Source organism: Phyllopteryx taeniolatus, chromosome 18 (assembly GCF_024500385.1).
Source record: "Phyllopteryx taeniolatus isolate TA_2022b chromosome 18, UOR_Ptae_1.2, whole genome shotgun sequence".
Classification (NCBI taxonomy): domain Eukaryota; kingdom Metazoa; phylum Chordata; class Actinopteri; order Syngnathiformes; family Syngnathidae; genus Phyllopteryx; species Phyllopteryx taeniolatus.
Genome location: NC_084519.1, coordinates 14,927,683 through 14,951,824, shown reverse-complemented (window position 1 = coordinate 14,951,824; position 24,142 = coordinate 14,927,683). Strand labels below are relative to the sequence as shown.

General features: G+C 42.2%; 1 protein-coding gene across 3 annotated transcripts in view; it reads left to right on the top strand.

Annotated features, from left to right (window-relative positions):
- Positions 1–24,142, top strand: part of pak5 (p21 protein (Cdc42/Rac)-activated kinase 5) — a 55,156-nt gene that overhangs the window by 4,697 nt on the left and 26,317 nt on the right. Inside the window, exons 2-3 of one of the 3 annotated variants that reach the window (XM_061753940.1) lie at positions 16,201–16,424; positions 19,741–19,779. In XM_061753940.1, the coding sequence (XP_061609924.1) occupies positions 16,221–16,424; positions 19,741–19,779 (243 nt within the window). In that variant the 5' untranslated portion in view covers positions 16,201–16,220. Of the gene's footprint in view, positions 1–16,200; positions 16,425–19,740; positions 19,780–23,451; positions 23,725–24,142 lie in introns of those variants that run through there. The other 2 variants (XM_061753941.1, XM_061753942.1) reach the window with 2 other exon arrangements.

Here is a 24,142-nt window from a genome sequence, read left to right as displayed (position 1 = left end):
GACATGCAGTTACCTCGCTAGCTATGCCTACACCCCGACAATGCATCTTGCATGGCCGCGTTAGAGTGCCTCGTTGTCGGCCGGCCATGAGTGCGCAGATGCCACAAAGAGAAGGCGGAGAGGGGGGGGAAAAAGTCTGACTTGACAACTAGTGAACCGGGACTTTGAGCTGGCGTGGGTGCTTTAGAGTGCCACGTTGTTGGCCGTGAGTGCGCACATGGCACGGAGAGAAGACAAGAGCAAGATCGGAAAAAAAAAAAGTCCAACGTGACAGCCAGCGTGGCGTTGCCGCGGCGTGGAAAAGCCCCACGACGACCCGGTGGGATACACAGTTCAAATATGTCACCATCAGAGGCTTTAAGCGGCTCTATTTTCACGCCTCAAACATGTAGTTACGTGTAATAAAGATGCGAGACGAAGTAGCATCCGTTCTTCCATATGGGAGCAGTGTTATTTGATTGACAGTTGACAGTTGAGTGGGGCGTGGTTTCAGCGGCCACGCCCACAGCGTTCAAGAGCGGAGACAGCATGATTTTCCCCCAATTTTGAAGCCTCAATTGGCAATTTTTGTAATCATTCAAATTTGGCAGGGTTGTGAACTGTGTTGTGTGAAATTTACAAGAAATTATTTTCACTTTCATGTTGTCACGCGTTGAGTTGTGCACCATTGTTTCTTTTGCATGGACTCCACCAGTCCTGGCTATCTATTTCGATATCTTTGTTTTAGTTTGTTAGCCACTAAATCGTGCAAGCCTCCTCCTCGCAGTTTGGTTTCGTGAGCACGGACTCGACCAGTCGCCTCCTAATTCCAGTTTAATCGCCATTTAAAGCGATACCGGGCCGAGAAAGCCAATTGCTTCGGCGTCTGCGCTGCGGCGTCAATCACTTTCCGTCGCTTTATCAACACCAACCAAGCCGCTTTTAATCACCCGTGCACGTAATTAACATTGCGTTTGTCTGGACTGTGCCCGCCCAGCAGCAGAATTAAAGTAATTACCGCCACAATGAGACTACAATGCGAGTATTAGGAGGCTGACAGTACAACATGGCTGACACTACAAAGTAGCAGTTGGTTTTTGACACAGCTTGTTTGTGAGCGCGTCTTTCTTTTGACACCCAAAACGCCACTGATCGCTCACACGTGTCAGGAGCAACAGAATGAAGAGACGTATCGCGCTTTGTTGCTTGATTTTGGATGAATATGTAGACTGCGGATGTGACCACGCCTAAAACAAACCTCGACAAGGAGGCGAACCAGTCCAACAGGGCAGCTCTGTCGGGGGGGGCGGGGGAACCATCGCTTCAAAACATTTACAGCAAGAAATACAGTTAGATTGCAGTTATAAAGAATTCCCACATGGAAGAAGCGTGTTGCGCTCTAGCCGCACGCCTACTTTGTAAACAACTACAGTGCAGCTCAGCCTCTGGCTCGGCAACGCCATGGCTAGTAATGTGCTTTTGCCGGTATGTAGAACTTGTTTTTATAGCATAAGAATTCAGACAGTTTAAACTGCTAAAAAAAAAAAAAAAAAAGACAATGTTGCACTTTCCTAAAAAGAAAAGAGACTACGTATTAAATGATTTGAATTTTTTTTATTATATACATTATTAAACTATTAATGTTGCACTTTCCTGAAAAAAAAGCTGTTAAATACCATGAAATATAAATTTAAAAAAATATATTTTCTACATTATTTTGGTTATTTGAGACTCTTTCATTTTTTGGGGGGAGAATTTACGGCTAGCAGTTTCCAAAAAAAGAAGACGTAAACACTCGATGTTGTCCTTTCCTGTAAAGGAAAGATTTAAGCTATACTATTAATACTATTTTTTTGTTGTATTCATTATTTTAGTTATGTCTGAATATTTCATGTATTGGAAAATTCACTGCTGGCAGTTTCCTGAAAAGAAGACAAGGCGCTTTTCTAAAAAGAAAATATTGAAGCAATTTTACAACAGTAAATATTATTTTATTGTTTTTAGACGTGTTTATTTGCATTTACTGAATTTACTGCTAGTATTTTTTTCCATTGCATTAATGTGTCTTTGTTTACACCAGAGAAACATACATTTATCTATACATTTTGTTCCATTGCTGTACCCAATGTGAACCAAACCGTCACCTTAAAAAAAACAAGGTATGTTCTGAACCGTGCTTCTTTGTTGTACCGTTACACCCTTAATAGATTTTGAGTGTGTTTGGTATCAGGAAATTCATTTAGTGGCTCTTTAGAGCTTGTAAATTGATTGCTACATGTGTTCAGCACCATAAAAACAGATCCCGGGTCAGCTTGGCGACGCTAAACCACTTTGTCTTTATGTTTCGCTCTGATGAGCGAGATGCAAGTGCAATGTTGGCCTTTTTCTTTTTTTTAAATAAAAATTCAAATTTCCTTGTTTTGCTCGCAGAGGGAATTTGAGTGGAGGAAGAGACGCGTGATGAAGACTCACGCATCCTGAAGGAATCCGTCAGCGGAGATGCAGTTTTTGTTCTGTGAGTTCAGATCAGTCAGGTGGAATTGCATCAAAGCAAACTTGAATAAGGACATTCATTATGGCTGCGCGTGATTCATTACCCCCCCCCACCCCCCCGGCTCCACAACCCACCGGGTGGGGGCACGCTTCGAAGAAAAGCGTGTGGTCTGAGAGTTACAGTTCGTCTTCGTCGCTATACGCGCAACATCCACCAATGAGGAGGGCCGTCGTTAGACACTGATAAACGTCCCCTCAGTCTGACATTTAAACCCGGCCACAAAAACATAATTTTTTTTATGGCAACTCGAGATGAAATGTTGAATAAATGGCGTATCTGTCACATGAAAATGTCATATCACCATTGCAGTGAGCAAAATAATCAGGGTTATCACCATATTGCTGAAGGAAATAGAGCAGGGATTTGCTGATGGAAGTGAACGGCACAAGTCAAAATAATGACTGTGAATAATGGCAGTCTACTATGACCCAAGGCAATAATGTACACTGTATACTAGACAATATCAAAATTGGACAAAAAAACAAACAAAAATATCACATGAATTCCATACAAACATGAAAGAAAACATATCAGACTAATAATTCACATTTATTAAAAAGATTGAAACATAACTATACACACATTTTAGACACAACATTTGACAATACAAAATATTGGACCAAAAAACAAAAAATATATATATATATTAGATGGAAAAAAATACAAATATTGGACAAGCTACACAAATACTAGACTATGCACAAATGTGTGAAAAAAAAATCACACATTTGATCAAACATACACATATGGAAGAAAATAGTTTTGACAAAAAAAAAAATCTAAATATAAGAAACAAATTCAAAAGTCTTGCACAAAAATATTTGGGAGCAAATGCAAAAAATAGATGAAAAATAAAAAAATATATATAATTTCTTTTTTTTTACCAAAAGATATGAATCATACAAACATTTTAGATCTAAAAACATAATAGTATGGAAAATACACAAATGATACAAAAAAGAAGAGAAAAACCCAGGCAAAAATACTAATTAAACAAAAATTACACACATTAGAAAATGATAAACATGTCATAAAACGTGTTTTCATTGATATACATATATATATATATTTTTTAGCAGATTGATGTTTCTCTGTCCTAACAAGAAGACAATACATACTGTGATTTTTGGCATAGAGTTCCAACCCTACTATCACCACCAGCCCTTTCAGGCACGTGGCTTATCTTTTCTGCCACCGCAACCATGTTGTTGCGCTCCCCTCTTCAGCCAAAGAGCTGTCATCCGACCTAAATTTAGCTCAGAAGCTGGACCATCATGTAGATAAGTGTGTGTGTGTGTGTGTGTATCTTGTGACGTTTTAGAGTACAGTATCCTGACAAAACCTCGGGCTGTCTCCTTTTATACGCTTACCCGCTGGACTCGGTTTGCACAGCTCCCACCACGGGGTAGCGTGCTGGGATGACGACAGCGCAGCGGAAGCTTGAAAATATATTTGGCCATTGGTTGCTAAGCCACCAAACAGGAAGTAGCCTGGTTCCTTTTCCCACTGGTCTGGATGGATGTAAAGTAGGCTGCAACTCGGCAACATCTATTTTTTACAGTTGCAATGGAAAGTCCTGGCTTTATAATGAAAAGGAGGAGGAGACATGATACAAGTGAACCATGTTTGGCTATGCTATGAAAGTTCCCATTTTTATAGGTAAAATTTTAAAAATGACGTTTCTACCACCAACCTAGTACATTCAAAGTTGTGGAGATCTCCGTCCAATGTTTCTTCATCCATTCACTGTACAACTTTTGTCCTTTGTCCAGAAACACATTAAGAATTTTGTCCTCCATTTTCTCATTGCTGTTTTCACTGGGCAACTCCGCCCAAATCACTCTGAAATGACTCCATCACCACCTCGCCGATTGGATGCGGCGAGATGTCGAATTGATGGCGAATTGAATTTTTTTTTAATGCAGGCACGTCTGCCAACACAGCACGACATTGCGACTCGTTGCGCTGTGTATATAAAATGAATGGGTTGGTTGACGGCGCACTGTGCAGGGTGATAAGGCCTTTAGCCTCCTTTGTGTTATGTGATTTTAAGTGAGAACACACAAACCTTCTGTATGTACGCATGCATGAGTGAAGATTATCGCCCGGTTATGGTCGGTTGCTAATGACGTAGAGCAAAAACGTTAGCGCAGATGCGGCGGCTGAATAGATGAAAGCGGTTATCCAGTGACACAGCTGTGCCCTCTTTGATGTTTGGGCATGAAACAGCAGGAAATGAGCGCCGCTAAGGGATGGCAGCATGCACACAAAAAAAAGAAGAAAAAAAGATGCGCGATGACGTGCGTGGCATGCAAGTAGCGCTCAGTACCCAGCAGCTGCACGCTCATCAAATCAGTTGCCCATTAGGTCGATTGCTAGCGTTGTGTGTGTGTCTCTCTCTCTCTCTCTCTCTTGCTCTCTGTCTCGAGCTATCTCTCGCTCTCACGCTATTAATACACAGTATGAAACCAGGCTCATTTCTCTCATAACATTAGCATGACAATGTAGATAGGCATCAGGTCACACTGCGTTTGCCAACTAACTACAGTGGAACATGAGACACCCATAAAGTTGGAGTTGAAGGAATCATCATCATCATCATTGATTGTCATCATACAAACACAACAATGTGAAATAATTCAAGTAAATTGTTTTTCTTAGCGGGAGTTTTCTCTTCCTGGCTACTCGCTTTGATTTCCACAGTTTTTTTCCCCCACTCACCCCGTGGTGATTTTTAATACCCCATCTTGGGAACTGCTGCTGTAGCCTCTTGTTGCTCCGCGGTTCGGATTTGCACACATTGGTGAACGCAACGGCGCAGGGACACTATGTGGCCCTAATCCCGGCGTGTTATCTCAGCGCATCGGTCGTGTGAAGTCATGTGGACCGGTATGAGTCTGCTGCTCTGATTTTGAACATCTCTGCTGGGAACCTCTGGCTAGCGAGTCACACTGGACCTCGAGCTCCATGTAGTCGCAAACCTGGAAAAGTAACATTCAGTATTCAATAAGCCCAGTGAAGCCAGCTAGTAACTAATGCAACCCCCTGGAATGTTCAGAATTCCCTATATTAAGTTTGAACTGTAACTATTCAACAAACTATGAAGCCAAAACGATTTTATATCATTTAAAATTCATTCTGCAACATTAGTATTAAAAATAAATGGTTTGATTTTGACGCTCAAGTGACGCTCCTTCCTGCTACGCATGATGAATAATGTACATCAGCTTCCTAAAATAACTCTGGGAATAAGTCACGAGACGAGACGCACACCCAGAACACCGCCTTTTCTTTTCCGTCCACGAAATGTCAAGTCCGGTCCAAACCGGAGCCGCCGTCAAACCAGCTTGTCTCCTCCAGGCCCGTCGAGCTGTCGAAGCCGAAGCGGCGCAGGGCCACCTGAGCAAAGCGCAGCTGGAGTAGGAACAGGCGCTGTGGCCTTGGAGCGCCCTTTGAAGGCAACCGACTCACCGCTCGTCTCCCCTACCACTCGCGTCATAAATATTTCCGCCTGCTCTTGTGCTCAGAGAGCCGGTGAAGATAAAAAGCGCGTCGTTTCCTCATAAAGAAACATGCACTTCAACCTTTAAGTGTCACTTTGAAGAGAGGCTAGGGCTTATGCATCCTCCCTATTTGCTTAATGGGTAGTGCAATAGTGTACGAAAAACTGGACACTTATTCCCGATAAGTCAGATTTGAAACTGTAGTGTTAACTGTTGGTAATTTTAGCATGGTTTATCGGTAAGCTGTTTCCTCGCTATTCAGTAGGCGGCAGCAGTTACCGGAGGCTCCTGACACCTACAGGATTTAAGCGGAACAGCAACCACCTCCTAGCTTTAGCAGCTAGTGTCATGTCTTCGGTAAAACTGGGAATTTTAAGACCATTTCCGAGTTGACTGACACATGCAACTAAGCTTTGTTGTTAGCATTGTTTATTTTATCATTAGCATTCCGGGTCCACACAGCTGAAACGATAAAAGAGACAATAATAGAGTTTGAAGATTTCATGTCGGAATTTAATAATATCCCGGTTTCTCTGTAAATTGTTCCGTCCCCATTCACTAGAAACAGTTTAGAATGTGTGCTACTGACACCTACAGGACTCGAGTGGAATGGCAACTATCTGAATGTACAGTTTTAGCCCTTCAGTTGTTAGCTTTGTCTATTTGTCGTCGCCAAATAATAACCTCGTACGTCTCATACAAAAGGTGAATAAACGCCATTTGTACATTGTTTTTGCGTAGTAGATTGAGATGTTGGTAATGTTGTAATTGTCAGTAATGCGCATGCAAATGCAAAGTGGCAGTAGACAGACGTTTTTATACCATGGTAAACCTAACCAACCTTCTGAGCTCAGTAGAGGTAAATATCTATTTAAAAAAAAAAAAAAGTAATTTTCTGCAGAATATGTGCTGCTGTTTGCTTGAAGCAGAACTGGAGCCCCGCAGCTACAGGATTACCACAACCTCTGCTGCTCAAGATGGCAGTAATGTAGGTCAACAGGTATAAGCTTCCATTTACTGTCTGTGGATAAAGACAGGCAGAGTGGAAAAGGGGCTAGGGGGATAAAGGGACGGTACATAATGGCGCTCTGATCAATGTTTTATAACTTACAACTTATCTGTGCAGCCTGATGCTGCGGCCTGTTTGGCCAAGATAGCCTCACCGCATTGTGTTGTGTTCTCTGCAAAAAAAAAAAAAAAAAAAAAAGAAACACAAAAAGAATGCCAGATGTCACTTACAATGATGTCCTCTGCCAATCACCAACTCCCAGCAGCACCCTGCAGTCGACTACCAAATACACACTAGCCATTTTGAAGCAAGACCTCAATTTAGTTAGCGTCTAAAAAACTCACAGCAATTTTGCTTTGATATTTCTTCGGCTTTCTTTGTGTTTTTTTTAGTATGCTACCAGAGAAGAGTACTCGTGCAATACCCACAACAAACCTGAAAAAAGGAACTAATCCCAAATTGCACACAATTATGCACACTTCTCTCGTTGCTACTCAGTACAATATAGTGGTCTTAGTAGTTATAATCTAATAGTAGCGAGTCAGAGGCTGGTAAAAGTGTGGCGATTACCGATTATCCAATTTAGTTGGAACTGGCTTAACTTTGCTTTCCTAAAAAGATAATAACAGCTTTCATGTTAAAATTTTAGGAAAGTAAAATTAAGCATGTTCCAATTTAGGGTGTAATAGTGCACCAAAAGCTTAAATATTTTCTTTTTCGGAAGGTAAAGTTAACCTAGTTCCAACTGCAAGGTAAAGTTAAGCTAGTTCTAACTACACGCCGACTGGAGTGTAGTGGTAAAAGAAGACACTTAAAAAAAACAAAAACAAAAAAACGAAGCAAACTCGCCGACTTGATTTGGCACTTAAAAGTAAATAAAATAGGCTGTTGGTATACCATTATACCTCTAGTTGGAACTAGCTTAACTTCACTAAAAAGAAAAGATTTAAGATGTTTGTGAACATTCACACGCAACCGTTTCTTTTCATTTGTCTTCATGGGAAAATCAAGTTAAGGTAGTTCCAAGTCAGGCTGTAACGGTTTGCCAACAGATGAAATACTTGATTCTTCAGCAAGTAAGGATAAGTTAGTTCCAACTAGGTGTGGAACAAAACGGTAAGAAACCGACAGCTTTTCTTTTTAGGAAAGTAGAACATCAATAGTTTTTTTTTTTTTTTTTTATTGGAAATTAATGCAGACAAGTGCAACAGTTGAAACAAGTGCGACTCATCACGTTCCAACCAACAGTACATCAAGAACGCTGCTGCACAACTTCTCCTTCATCTTCTGTCGCCTGCCCGCAAGTGGATGGTCACGTGAACTTTTGCTCTCCCAAAACGAGGTCACGCTGACGTTCTTCTTTCCGGGGATTAACGGCAAACGGCGAACGGGACATGCGGGGGAAATTCTTTGGGTGCGTCATCTGTCAAAGCTGACATTTTTTTTTTTTTTTTTGCTGGCTAACCTTGGCTGGCGCGAGAGAGATTGATAGTATCAGTGCCACATTACCCTGCTCATAAACTAGACAAGACAATTTGTAGTTTTTCAATAAGAAAGTGAATTTGCAAATTGGTATCTTACGAAAATGAAGTTGTAATTTGAGAGGAAAAAGCGTAATTTTCTGACTATAGAAGTCAATGTTACAAGAAAAAAAATATTTGTAATGTTACATGAGTAACGTTGTAAATTACAAGAAAAAAAATCATTAAGAGCAAAACGTAATGTTATGAGGAAAAACAAATTAAAAAATGTGATGGTTAGGAAGATTGATTTGTAATTTTACAAATTGTTCAAATTCCCTCCAAAAAAAAAAACCCTGCCAATATCCATCTTCTTTATGTCCCGATCATAAAGAAAACTCCTTTTTCCCCCTAACGAGAGGGAGGGGAAGGCTTCTCAGCAGGTTATTAATAATACACGATGAAGTTGGGGGTTTAACGCGAGATAATGGGGAGAGAAGCAGGAGGCGTTCAAGGAAACGTGGTGCTTTGAGCGCAGAAAACCACCCGCAGGAAGTACGTTAATTTAAAAAGTGGTGAGATGAGACCCTACTAACAACGATAATCACTTACTTGGAATACTTAATGTGTCGCGGAAATGTCGAGTCAAACAGCTAAGAAGCCATTTGACCGCGTAGTTGTTACGATGCAACGACAATTGCATTATATTTGGATCGCATTTGTGTTCGATGGAGATCAACCGCCTGGCAATATCGGGAGCTCTGCTTTGAAAACGGCTGGCAGCGAATGAGTTCAGTAGAAAACTAATGAACGTTTTATCCTCTTATTTTGCAGTTTTTAAAATATGTACTTTCTAGATTTTTAAACTTTAAATGAGTTAATTTGACCTGCAAAATGACGGGGGGGGGGGGTTAAATATTTTCAGTTTCTTTTCATCGGTTTCTCATATGCGCATTTCGAAGGCATGTGCCCAGAGTTGATTCTCCACCCATGACATTATCAGCTGGGCTCTGTGAAGATCCAGAGCCACTTTCAAGCGACTACTCTGTCTGAAAGGCTATCACGCATCAGCACTATCGCCCACAGTTGTCATTCCTCCGCCATCATGCCCAAGCCTTAAGGTAAGCAGAGCGGAATGAAGTTCTGTTGGATGTACAAATTAGCATTAGCTAACGGCTAAACCGTGGCTATTGTGAGGTATACGAAGAGCATACGGGTGTCTTGAGGGTTAACTCTATGCAGTGCGTTTCAACATACTGTACCGTACAAACACGTTGAGCTCTTGAATAATTGTACAGAATATATTTGCTACCTTGTCATCATTAGACTCTTCATTCGCTCGTTGAGCTTCACAGAGACGCTAGTATACACAAATCTGCCGGCGCCCTGCAGCATTGCCGCTCATTGCTTTCCTGTCTGACAAGCTCGTGTCTCGTATGTGAAAGCTCTGTGCTCTGCTTTTGATAGAAGAAACATTTGTCTGCGTTGTTGGTTTTGTTGTATGCTTACGGACAGATGTTTGTTTGAAGCAGTGTGACAAAAACTGTTGAATTCTTTCCAAGTGTGCCATTCAATTGATGCAGTGTAGCAAAACTGGTTTAATTCCTTTTAATTCTTTCCAAGTGTGTCCTTACTGTATGTTTTTACTGAGTACCATATTATGGAGTGCTATTTTTCCTCATTACAATACACATTACAACATTTATTTTTATTTCTTTTTTTAAGGAAGATTGGAACAGATTAATGGCATTTCCCAAAAATGAATTGAGATACGAGTGTTTTGAGTCACGAACGAGGTCACGGACCCGAATAAACTCTTGTCTCTAGGCACCACTGTGAAACAAATGAAAACTGAACTTAGAAAAATGTTAATTGTCCTTAATTTTAATGAACAAATAATACAGGGTTCTTAATAATGTACTATTATTATTCGTAATCCTAATAGGGCGGATAAAAGAATGAAACAGGCCGACGGGCCATACTTCCTTCCGCCTTGGCTTATTAATCATGATTCACATGGGACTAATGTTACTTTTAATGTGACTCGGTGAAGCTTCCGGAATGATCTCGAGCCTCCCAAGCTTGCGTGACGCATGTGTAGGCTGCATTTTTGCTGCCATAATTTGACGTGCCTCGCTCTGTATGTAGCGTGCAGCTGTCCCCCTCCCCACCAACGACAGGGAAGAGACCCTTGGGTCGAGACCCTCGAAGGTGGCGCGATGTATTTATAGCTCACACTTGCGGTGAGGGGTGTGACTGCTGCGTGACCCTTTTAGCCATCAAACGCATCTTCTCCTCATGAAAAAATGATGGCACCGTGGCTTTAGCGGTGACGCTCCTCCCACGTGCATTTTGAAATGTGTCTCCAAATGGACCTATATGGGTTAGTCTGTGGTTCAGTGGGTGATTGGCATGCTGATCGGTACGAGGGGGTGTAATGTTATCCCCATTGACTATTTACGATTGCACCTGTTTGTTTGGTTTTTTTCTTTAAAACCCTATCCACAGCTGTTCACTGATTCACGGCTCGTGGCGTATTTTAGTGCTCTTTCTGTCACGACCTACGATGCGCTATAGGAAAGTCGTAATTGTTGCCAAGAAAGTATTGTTCAAGTTATAGAGTGGAAATTCCAGAGCGCCTTCGCTGTATGTGGGGTTCCGTTCCATTTTTGTTTTTGGGACATGGTTTTGTGGTATATTGCTGTCAGACGTAGTACATACTGATGGTGTGAGATTTTTCTTGTGTAAAATATTGTATGCGCCTCGGCTTAATTAAGGTGGGGAAACGCAGGTGTGATCCATGGGTCCGCTGCTGGAACTTCGGTCTTCCATCTTATCTGCCGCGCCGCACCGTTCGTCCTCTTCGACAGAAGAGGCGCCGACGAGCCGGCATCAATTTGCCGCAGCTCGCATCCTCGTGTGTCAGGTCCGAGGGACGCCTGACAGCGCGAGGGGTCAGAGAGCGCTCGGTTTGGGATGCGGCCCGGTCAGACGGAGTTAGGCAAACAATGAAAGCAGAATAGGACGTGTCCGGGCTTAAGCTGTCTGGCCGCTGGCCTCGGTGCTTTTTTTGCATCTCGCTTTGGGAGTTATCAGAGCATGCAGGCGCAAACGCAGCAACGGGCTGGTCGTCGTAGTAACACTATCCCTCCGGGGGGATGCTGAGGGTCCGGGAGCTGACCTGAATCATCACTAGTACCCCCCAGAAAGATTCCAAGGCCCATTTTATTTCGTGGTGGATAACGGAGCCATTAGAGGTGCACTTTCACGTCTAACATGTGACCAGGATCTGACTGCATCTTACTTAGCACTCGGCCATGGCTTATCGCCAGCACTTTGACTGGTTAAAAGACACTGGGCATTTGCTACTAGGTAAGAGCAGCAACAACTGTCTAATTGAGTGGGATTTACATTGCAGGTTTATGACAGAATTTGATTCCGATGTAACCCGTATTTGTATGCTGAAGCAGGTTTCCACAACATTATTAGATGCATGGTGAGCCAGTCAATTGCTTTGAACATAAAGGGGCGTGGCCAGTCAGTCTCAGTGGTATTAAACCCCCTCGCCCCCCTTTTCGATAGAAGTCAGACAGGCCCCGATTTTCAGATGCCTCCGCAACATTACCCTGAGCAATTATCCTGCAGTGTTGGGTGTGTTAAGAGTGATTTTGCCCACGCGAGCTGCTCGGAAAACGGTCGTGCCGACGATCATAACGTTTTTACCACCTGTTTGTGTCGCCTCTCATAGGTCAATCTTGGAACTGCAACAGCTATCTGGTTTTGGGGAGGTGACTTGCGATTGTTGGTCGAGATATTGTTATGTGCTGTGGTTTATTGTGTTGGTCATCTCGAGTAGAGCCCAACCAATATCGAATTTTTGGGGCCGATGCCAATACCGATGTCGGGGGCTTTAAAAAAAAAAAAGCCGATATCCGATATATCGGCTGATATATGAACATTTACAGAATAGACACGTGACATATACTTTAAATGAACCCAGATTCTTGTAACATCCATATAATTCAAGACTAAGAAGTGGAACACTGCTAAATTAAATAACTTTAATTAGTCACGCTGTCAACGTAAAGACGGTAAACTGTAAACTACATAATAGTTTTATATTAGCTAGTGGTGGACATGTGAATTAACAGCTGCATATATTTTGGTTCATTCCACAAAAATGCAACATAGATAACACTGAAATGCTGTTATGCGCTCTCTAAAACTCTGAAATATCGGAGCAGCGCGACAGAATCTCAGCACAGCAAAAAAAGTTAATGCATCGGCTACATGTTGACCGATGTCGTTTTATCAGTGATACGTCATAATCGGACCGTCAGGTTCTAATCTCGAGCAGTAAGAATGCAGATGGGTGAGCACTACCAAGCAAATTTTTTTTTAATTGAAGTCCCTTCAATAACTCTCTTTTTCTCTGCCTGCTCTTCACATCCTTTTTTTTTTCCAGTGTCGCATTTTGAATTATGGGTGGTTATTATGTCATGTCCTGCATCTCAGTTGCAAATTTGAAGCCTCTAGATAACAATGTTAAAGGATTAAAAATCAGCACACAAACCGCAAACACATACATTGAAGTACACGTACATTTCTTCCCTGGTTATTCAGAAGAGGTAGGGGCCGAGCCTTTGTGCTAATAGCGAGAAACGGCTAACTAATTGACACCTACACCTCCCTGAAAAATATGAATAACTCCTCATAGTAATAGTTTAAGCTGTCAATTACGATTCCAACATAGCTTAATATAATCTTCTTATTACATTTTCCTGAATAAATGACTGACTAATGATTTTTTATTTTTAAATATTCAAAAATTCCCCCACAAACTTTTTTTTTTTCTTTTCTTCATGTGGTCATTATGACGTGCTTTGTGCAGAAATGTGAAGACAAAAAAAGAATTGACTCCATTTTGGAATGAGGCTGTAACATAACAAAATGTGGACGTTTGTGGATGCGTGCACATGGTGGGCTTTGCTGCAAGGTGGGGCAGGTTCCAGTCAAAGTGCGTAGTGGCTGTTAACTACCCAAAAAAATAGAAAAGTCAAAAACAGGGGGGAATGCCTGTGGAGGCTGGAGCGGGTGACAGATGGTTTGGAGACGAATCAGCCTGGGAATCGGGATCTTTGCCCTGGGACGACTCCGCCCTTTCACAATCTGTTTGTGTGCGTTTTATCGAGAAAAGTGCACATGAGAATTCATTTGTTTGTGCGTTTAGCTTCATTTGTCCATCCATCCATTTTCCATAGCACATGTCCGCATCAGTGTCCGCGCTAGGTCACATTTACGATTTGATATTTAACGCTTTAATATCCGTTACTGAATCTTATGTGAAAACGATACACTTGTTGAGCCATTTGTGTTTGGGGAAGGGAAACCTTTGCGCTGGAACCCCTCCCTCTTCATGCGTCGGTTTCAGCCTTGTCACGGTTGGCCCACGGGTTGGCAACTCCAATTACTTATCGGAATGATCCATGGGTCAATATTCCAACTTGCGGCGGTCACCTTGTGCAGTGCTGGCGCTAATAACGGAAACAAGGTTGGCACGGGCTTTGAGGCATGGCGGTAGAAGTGGACGTCAGCCCATGTTGCATAAGATTGCGCTAAATGGGAGGACTGGCTTCCCATTGCAGGCTGCTTATCCAATAGAAGACCTGTGGAGAGAATTGGATGCCCCCCAAAAAAATAAGCAATGCAGATTTTTGCTTGTTTTGGCAATTTTCCTCCTCAGATCACTGATGTTGGCCGCTGTTGAGAACCATCCAAGTAATACTTTAGGCCACTGATGCTCAACTGGTGGGTCAGGACCCAAAAGTGGGGGCCGTGTACTAGTAGTTTAAACTGTTGCTTTGGTGTGCAGCCTTCATTTCCTAAGAGGAAGACTAACTATTGATGTTGTGCTAAGATATACATTTTTGTGCATGCTGTTTTGTTCATCCTCAGTTTCTTCAAAAGGTGATCTGAAAGGCACTTTAAACATGAGTAATTCTTTAAAAAAAACAAAAAAACATGACATTTATGTTTTCAAAAGCAGTTTTTGAACAATACAAATTCTTTATTGTTCTTAACTTCTGTCAAAGTGGGTCGCGACTTTGCAGGAGTAAAAGAATGCGGAACCCAGGGTGACAACAGTTAAGAATCAATGCTTGAAGGAACTTCCCCAAACTGTTCCCTCCAAATTGGACGCCTGCACTTGTCCAGCGTGTCTTGCTAAAATGAAGAATTCACATTCAGGGACAACTCAAGGTTTTAGAGTTGACCCTGAATGTTAATTCTTCATCTTAGCAAGGCATGCGAGGCATGATTATCGGTGTGTGTGTGTGTGTGTGTGTCTCTTTAACGGAGTTAGCGATCATAAATGCACAGGCAATTGTGCGGATCATCGGTCAGAGACAACTGACAATCGGGCCTTTGGTGACGTTGATCGCAAGGGAAGATAAAATGCTCAAATTTGGCCCGATTGTTGGTATATATGTGCCAAGTGCCTTTTAGTCATATTTTTCTGTCCTCATTTTTGATTCGGTATTGTTCCTCCAAGACTACAGTAAGCGAGTACCATGCATTGCGCTGTGGTTTTATGTCACAAAAGCCTTATGCTTACTTCCTCTTCGTGTCATCATCTTGTATCGCTCCATCTTTTCCCGTTTGAAGATTCCCAGGGTTGTTCTTCCTCACATTTAAATGTAAAAAATGTCAATATCTCAACATATCGGCGATTTGTCAAGACTGTTCTTGGTTTGAATTTGATACAGATCGTTGTTGGTTCAAGTGCAGCCCCTTCAACGCAGTTTCCCGAAAAAAAAAATTGCTCTAGTGATTAATATGATGTGTGCCATAGGAGATGCAGAAAAGGAAAAACGGGGTGCTAAAAGTATGACTGAGGACAATGGCTTCTAGAAAGAGCAAAACAATGACCCCCTTTCACAGCGAACGGCATGACATTTTGTGCAAGGGACACCACGCACTTCATGTGACTCTCACAGAACACTCTCAGTCCCGAAAGAAGCAGTAAAATCCCAAGTTGGCATCATTTGTTTGACATTTTGTTCCACCACAGTGGAAGGAGTTTAGCTTTTTTTTTTTTTTTTTCTTTCCCTTTCTGCTGTTTAAATTACATAACCAAGTGGAGTTGTTCCTTTCTGGCATGTTGAGACATTTGTACTTGCCTCGTTTCTCTCCTGCAGCATTGTAAACTGTAGAACGCATGACAATGCACATTCAGTGTAGTTACTGTGTAACTAACAGGTCCGAACCAGCCATATTTTACATAACAGAGTAGGAAATAATTTCTACCAAAAGCTGTATTTAATGGCATCAGTCCTTGACCTCGCAAATTAGCTGCAAGTGATATGTAGCAATAGCAAAGAGACTTCTAATGACGAGCATTTAGCAAAGCTAGCAGCAAGCAGGAATAGCTTACACTAGCAGTACACTGGCAGCGAGTGATCGCATTAGCAGAGGTAGCGACAGTACAATAGAAAATGCCGTTAATGCTGGCAGCAAACAGGCAGCACGTGCTAGCATTAGAAGAGCTAGCAGAAATCCAGTAGAAATTGAGGAGGAATCTGTCAGCAAACAGGTAGCAAGTCATTGAAAAAAATTAGCCACGCTAGCGACAAGACATTAGTCAGATGATAGTATTAGCAGAGCAAGCGACTGATGTATTTGTCCTTGTTTTTGCAGGTTCGTCAGGGTTTTCCAGCATGTTTGGGAAGAAGAAGAAACGGCTGGAGATCTCGGCCCCGTCCAACTTCGAGCACCGGGTCCACACGGGCTTCGATCCGCGGGAGCAGAAGTTCACCGGGCTGCCGCAGCAATGGCAGAGCCTCCTGGCCGACACCGCCAACCGGCCTAAGCCCATGGTGGACCCCTCCTACATCACCCCCATCCAGCTTGCACCCATGAAGGTAGGGGGAGCCCCAGATGCATCCAGCCATACCTTAACGTTTCTTACATTTTAGGACCTGCTAACTCCTCCGGTGTGACTTCTTCAGATTCAGCCCTTTGATTCTAATCTTTTATTATTATTTTTTTTTTTAAAGGATACACTTTCACTTGAGCATGTCTGCTTCACAGCACTCCAATCCTACACTGGTTCCTTTGTTTTCTCCAGTACCATCTGTCCATCTCACACTCTTACATGACTCTTAATAGACTCACTAATAATCGCATCCTAGTGCGCTGCTTTAAACCTGCATTAAGCTGTTTATTAGTCAATTTTAAAGACAGGGTTGTGAAGTTCAACACCCGACATTCAAGTATATCCCCTTTCACACTGCCCGTCAAAACTGACTACGTCCCCGTGTCACTTTTCGGTGTGAAAGGTTACCGGCACGGAACGGGGCGGGAAGACACCTGTGTACAAGTGTATTCCGCAATACCAGCACATTGGTGTGAACTTTAACACCCGACACTTTGTTCTCCCGCCCCTGTTGTGTTGAAAGCAATTGTTACCGTCTGACATGTACAGCGGTGCCTTGATTTTCAAATGTAATTTGTTCCGCGACCATCCTTGTAATGCAAAACACTCGCGAATCATCTTTGCCCATTCAAAAGAATGGACATGCCATCTGTTCCAGCGTCCCAAAAAGTAGCAACAAAATGTTTTGTAACATGTTTTTGAATAGGATAAATTACTCTCTACGGTATAATACTGTATCAAAACATACAGTTACAACATAATTAAATAGAAATATTCAACAGTTTATGCATCATGATAATTCAGTGGGCATTGTGCTGGTTGCCATGGCCACCAGGGGGCAGTACAATACATACGGATCTACTCCATGAAGATTTGATGACGAAACACAGAAGACCGTCGCAAATAAACAGCAATAATACTAGTCCCTTTTCGTACAGGATAAAGAATACACGATATGGATGTGAACATTGTTTGCTGTTGGCATGTGTTACAACCACTTGTATTCAAATGTAAGTAGTTTAAAGGTTTATAATGAACGTGACATCGATGCTATTTTCCTTGGGCCATCTGTGGCGTTTTGCATTGTGTGTTAGCATTTAGCAAGCAGATTTGTATGGTTTTCTTAAATACACAATGTGTAATTGTGCAGTAGATCTTCAACTGGGATCAGCAATAAACAGGTTGAGGCAAGCACTTGGCCTCTTTTTTTGAAGAATTGTTCACTATATGCCTAAACTGCTGCCTGTTGTGAAACAGGCTAAAGAATCATTGTCAATCATTAGACAGCAGTTTCATCTTATTATTGGAACCCGATTGACATTTTGTTGAGCAACTTGTAGGATAACGCGCGGTGTCCTATTACTATTACTTAAATGATTATTTGAGTCGAGCTACCTAAGAAAGCTTCTGCGATTGGATACAATTCCAAATCGATCAGGTTCTTGTTTGGATTTGAGACATTCCGAAGATTTGTGGCACAAATCCCATTTGATGGGCCTCTGAAGCTGTTAACTATTCTTCTGCGTATTCTCTTTGGCGCGATGTGTTCAAAGCGTTTGAGATCTGAGCGGCAGAGTATGAAAGTGGAAAAACAACAAGCGCCTCACACAGCTGATGTTTGTTGTCATTGTAAAACAAAAAAAACAAAAAAAGAAACTTGAAAAGACCTACATTTTTTTGGGAGCAGATGACACTCAAACATGACTCAGGCGAATGTTTAGTCAACTGACATTGTACCAGCTGGCTGCAAAAACATGACTCGGTGGGAACAAGAATGAGAACATATGCTTAATGCAGATTTAAACTTGGTCATTTGTTAAAACACAACAGTTTTTTTTGCCATTAACATCAATGCAAGTCTCCGTTTTCTTTGTGTGTCTTCTCATCTCTGACCCTTGACCCTTCTGAGTGTCTCCTCTGTTGTGTTGTTGTTCACTGGCTATCACACCGATACTCACAAAGACGCTTCAGTAGATTTCGACCGGCCTGAGCGCTCAAGTCGGAATATTTGTGCCATCGCCGACCTCCGTCTACACTGTCCGTCGTTGCTCCGATAATCATTCAGATTTCCAGAAGACGCCCCCGCCCCCTCGCCCCCTTCACCGCCATCCAGGCTGGAAATTAACCATCGATTTGTTTCTGCATTCATAGCGCGGATGACTCGCAGCAAATGAATGTGGAGTTAAGAGTGAAGATTCATTTGTGGATTGGCTTGAAATGACACAAGCAAGTAATAAAAGACTTTATAGACAACTCCATTTTCCCATCGGGACATAAGGAACGCGTCGTAACTATAATTATTAGTGGTATGAAAAATCCTGATTCACTATGTACGTTGATCATGGTTGGGTTCACATTGCGTACAGTAAGGAACAAAATGAAAAAAACACAAAACTACTTTTTGTGTGTGTGTAATTACTGTTGTGTAAAAAAAAATATATATATATATATATAAATAAATAAAAAAGTAATTTATACATTAAAATAAACAATACATTTCAATCTTTTTAGGAAAGTGCAACACAAAGTTGATCTTTTTAGGAAAGGAACGATGCAGACAAGTGCAACGGTAACAGTTTGAACACGGAATTATTATGCTATGAAAACACCAATGGCATTTGTTATTGCTTTGTATGTAATAATATATTGCTCTGGCGCATAGCAATAGCCAGATGCTGAGCTGCACTGTATTTGTTTACAGAGTAGACGTGTGATTGACTTCCTGTCCATCTCAATAAATTAGTAGAAATGTTAATTAATTTCAGAAGCTAAAATTACCCTGTGTTGCTAATTGTTGCCATTGATGCAACAGAATAATAGCTTTATGTTCAACAAAACAGGCCCAGATTTCATACTGAATTTTAATGTATATTTAGAGAAGATCATCATTATTTCAGTATATATACAGTACGTTTTGTGACATTTTTGGTTGTATGCCTGAGATATATATATTTTTGTATATATGTAAAATATGTGCCTTGGCTCAATAAAAGTTGGGAAACACTGACCTAAGCAGCCAGCTGACCCTGCAAGCTGTTCGCCAGTCGATCACGGCGAAACTTTCTCGCGTCATTTCCAGCTCGCAATACAAATAACAAGTCACTCGCGGCCAGGGTGTCTGAATCATTTGGGCCCGAAATGTCGCGGTGAATTGCCTCGCGCCGTTTGCCGTGCACACAGTTAGCAACTGAGCTCGTTAGCCCTCGCTGCTAAAATGGCCACAACCAAGAACAGCAATGTGCCACAGGAAATATCTCTGAAGAGGGGGGAACAAGAAAGTAATTGTCTTGCTCTCTTCACAGATATCTCCCAAGAAGGTCCGGCCGTCCGAAACGCCCAAAGTATGACTCCCGCTACCCGTCTGCTCACCCCAACCCCCCCCCCCCCCCCAGCCTCTTCTTCTCCTCCCTCTGCACTCTCACCCCGCCCTGCTGCCTTGTTATTGCATCTCCTCCCCGTTGCCTGCTGCTGCCATGCATTTAGGTGGAGGCGGGAAGCGGCAGAACGACTCCACACATGACATAACGGCATTGCTCTGCCAAGTCTTTACTTAGAGCTCATTTCCCTTTGTTTCATCCGCATGAGTCGCCCCCCGCCCCCCTTGCCGCCCTCCCCCCACGAAACACTAGATGAGCTATAGCGGCATGTTCCCATGATCCTCTCCTGATGATGATGATGCTAATCATAGAAATAATAATGATGGGTGCAAAGTGCCTCTGTGAAAGCTCATTTTGCTCTGTTGACATGCTGCGAAATGTAATGTTTAGCCTATTTCCTCAAATCTTTGCAACATTTTCACGATAGGAACGACAGTGGTGCCTTGATATACGAGTTTAATTCGTTCTGTGACCACATTCATCAGCCAAAATAGTTGTATCGCGGATCATATTTCCCCATTGAAATGAGGGGAAATGCTGTTAATCTGTTCCATCCTCCCCAGAAAAACCCACCCAAAAATATTGGAATGTGTTTTTTTTAATAGGGAAAATAGCACTCTATAATATTGTACTTCATAAACCAAAAAGTACTAACATAATTAAATGTAATTGTTTGTGCATCATGAGTCAAAGCTTCAATTCATTTCATTGTGCTGCTCCTTCTCATGTACCGACCTTGGCCACAGGGGGCAGTATAATACAGTCATACAGACACAAACACGTGAGCAATGACACATCACGATGCACAAGATGTTTAATTCTGTCCTATTTACTGTATTTCTGTTATTACTCTGTATTTTATAAAGTAAATACAGTATTCAAGGGTGCTTCTTTGCGTGCTAAAAAAAACTAATATCTCGAGGAGTCACTGTATTTCTATCATACAATTAGGATTCGAATGTGTGTGTTAAATGCATTCTGCCTGGCAGGTTGTGCTTTTCCTCACGCACTTCTGCAAAAAGGCATCATTTTGTCTTGAATCATCAGGCTCAGCTGGAGTCTCGAGGCGGAAGAATATTTTTTTTAGTTTTGAAACAGCACAAACATTCATCACTTTTTATTGCCTTGAACCCTGACGGCCATTCGTAGCCACGTGCTAATGCTAGTGCTGTAGCACTAGGCTCGTCTCTTTGACAGGAACACTATCCCGCTACCACTCGTATACAAATATATTTCTATATCAAAGAAACGGTGAAAGCATGATGATGTCGGCAGTCTTACTCGCCCACAACTCCTGTGCACACTAAGAACAAATACTACTTTAAGGATTGTGTGTATGTGTTATGCTCAATGACTGTATATGGTTGTGCTCATAAGTTTCCATACGCTGGCACAATTTGCTAATTATTCCAATTTTGAGGCAAAATATGACTGATGACTGAAAAGGAACTATTTCATTTTTTTCTTTCTTGCTGTTGTTTTTAACAATAGAGCTAATCTGAAATGCCTTGCGGTTTAATTTGAATCCCATTAAAAACAAAACAACGGAATCCGGGTTTTTTGTACGACCCAGTTTTCGTACATCCACTTCTTTTCCGTCGGTTTGAAAATGCTCCGTACCGAGCTCGTGTGAATCAACCACTCATTTCCTGGCGCGTCCAAACAAAGCATTCCATATGCGTGTGCAACTTTTGAGTGTTTTCTTGTAAGGCTTGTAAACATGTTGTCATGCCGCATTGCATCATAGACACAGTTGCTCTTTTCTGTTTTTTGTTTACTACTCGGGTGTGCCCTGTCTGTATTGCTGTTAACTTCATATTTTGCCAGACAAATTTACTTTGACTTTTTTTGACTTTTTGGACTGGATCACAAAAACCAAGGTTCCACTGTCGAATATATTTCGCGTGATCATGACACATATTACAAATTCTGGCATGGTCAGCCAAGCGGACAAATCATGCCACCAAGCTGTAATAACGTCTACTAGCACCCTCGCCCTCCTAGTGGTGGTCTCATGTTTCGTGTGTGAGGCCCGTAGCCTTGTTGTCAGGCTGCTCATCTCCGCTGGAGCATTTAGTGTTGCTTCCAGGCTCCCCCCGCCATCATCGTCACGCAGGCTAATCCACGAGTGTGGGTTAATATATCCCCTCAGCAGCATGTCTTAAACATGGATGTCTCAAAGGTGTCATGTTGACTTCAAAATTCAAGTATGCGTGTGTGTGTTTATATGCATGTGTGTGCGTCAAGGCTTGGTGGGAGTAATGAAAGTGGTCTCATGTTGCACCTCGGACTTTCACACCCTCCATGGTGCAGATTTGCAGAGATGCGGCGTGTGTATGCCTGCCTGCGAGTTCACGCGTGTTTACGTGAGTGCACGCTGTCTTCTACTTGCATTTTGCTCAGGTTTTCTCAGCTGCGGCGACCATTACAGTAGATGGAATTGAGATGCAGGGACTTTCTTGTAACGTCTGCGGTGATTTGATTACAGGGGATCCTGAGTTTACAATGGTCCTGACATTTGAGGTTACGAACAGCGTGCATTCATCTCGTTTGTCACGCGACATAAGAACGGTTGCCCAGTTAGCGCTTTACTAAGTGTTTTTCATCGGATTGTTTTGTAATATGAAAAAACACAACAATATTAGATGAAAAATACACAAATATTGTGGAAAAAATGGCTAAATATTTGGAAAAATACAAATGCATTAGCAGAAAAATCCAAAATACAGTAATCCTTTTCATGTTTGTGGTATTCACAAATTTACTGAATTGCGTTTCCTATCTTCTGTTATTTGTTCCAAAAAATCACCTATTTGCTGTTTTTTTGTGCTCTTTTTCAAACACCCTAAGATGCGACAAGATGGTGCCAAAGCCCTGTTTAAGCAGGAAATAATAATACAATAATTGTTCCAAGGAAGTCTACATACATCTCAATGAGATATTTGCTTTGTATGTAGGGGAGGAGCTAGGTTTAGTCTGGGCTGTTAGTGGAAGTTACGCAGAGTCTTCCCTGCGTGTACACACCCACTTAAGCTGCCTATTTTTATCATCTGTGACCCATTTATATTTAAAGTGCAATGTCTTAAGATGAGTTTGAAATGACGTTAAACCGTTTTGGGATCATAGTTTGTAGTGTAGTTACGGTTTAAGCTATTAATATAGACAAATAAAAAAAAATTGTTGGGGGGGGTCTTCAATTATGCATTGTCCCCAGCGATGCTACATGCTAACCACTAGGAAAAACAATGGTAAAAAAAAAAATGTAAATCAATCATTTAGAGATGTCAGATCAAGCTTGAAGATTTTGAAAAATCTTCACCAGCATCGCAATCCAGTATCCTTGATATACAACAGACTTCCTTTTTTTATTCTTTTTTTTTCCTGTCGCCATGGAGCACCCACCCACAACACACACACACACACACGTCTCCACGAGCTGCATGCACTGCACTGTGTGTAGTGTGGGCGGAGAAATCTCTGTGGGTATTTTCAGGAAACTGAATGTTCAGCCTTACGTCATCCAGGAAAGAGGTGGATTGTTAGCAAGCAGATCGTGGATGCAGAATTGTTTTGTAACGCCAACACAACGTTGCCAGTTTTGCTCAAAAAGTGCAAAATCAGCTCATCGGGGGGTGTGATTCCTCGGACGTTCAATAGGGGGCAGTAAGGCAGCTAAGTCAAAATGGCGGCACGTGATACCCGCCAGGCTCTAAATGTCAGTCGGCCGCCCTGCACCCACCGACTCTTTTAGAGGAAACCCGATCGTGACGCTCTCTCAGAAGCTAGAAGGTCTCGGTGACGGTGACGGTGACGGGGGGCCGAGGAGCCAGGAAGGCCGGAGAGACGAGGGCCTTTGGAGGGCCTGGAGGGATGCCGGCCTTCAACCAAGTTAAGGGGACACAACAACAGGTGGGATTTCTACTGGGGTGAAACCTCTGCTTTGACTGCTACTGGACTGGACTGTGACCTTCGGTTTTTGGTTGTTCTGGGCTCTTTAAAGAAAGGTTTGTTGCGTTTGGAAGCCATTTTCTGCTGAGTTTGCAGTTTGTCTATGCAAGGAATTGCTTCTCTGAACAAACCTCCACCACCAGTCTTAGACTTCAGTCACACAGGAGTCTGCCAAAGATACGACAAGCTATGTAAAATTCTTATTGTTATTTAGGTGGGGACTGATTTCAAGCATTTTTGACCCCCTTGCGATCAAATTCAGCAATTGTTGGATGTCTCTAAAAGATGATCCTAAGCGACGATCCTGTGGTGTGGGGTACTCGCATACCGATAATCGGGCTGAATTTAGATCCACCTGCCTTGTGATCGAAGTTAGCAA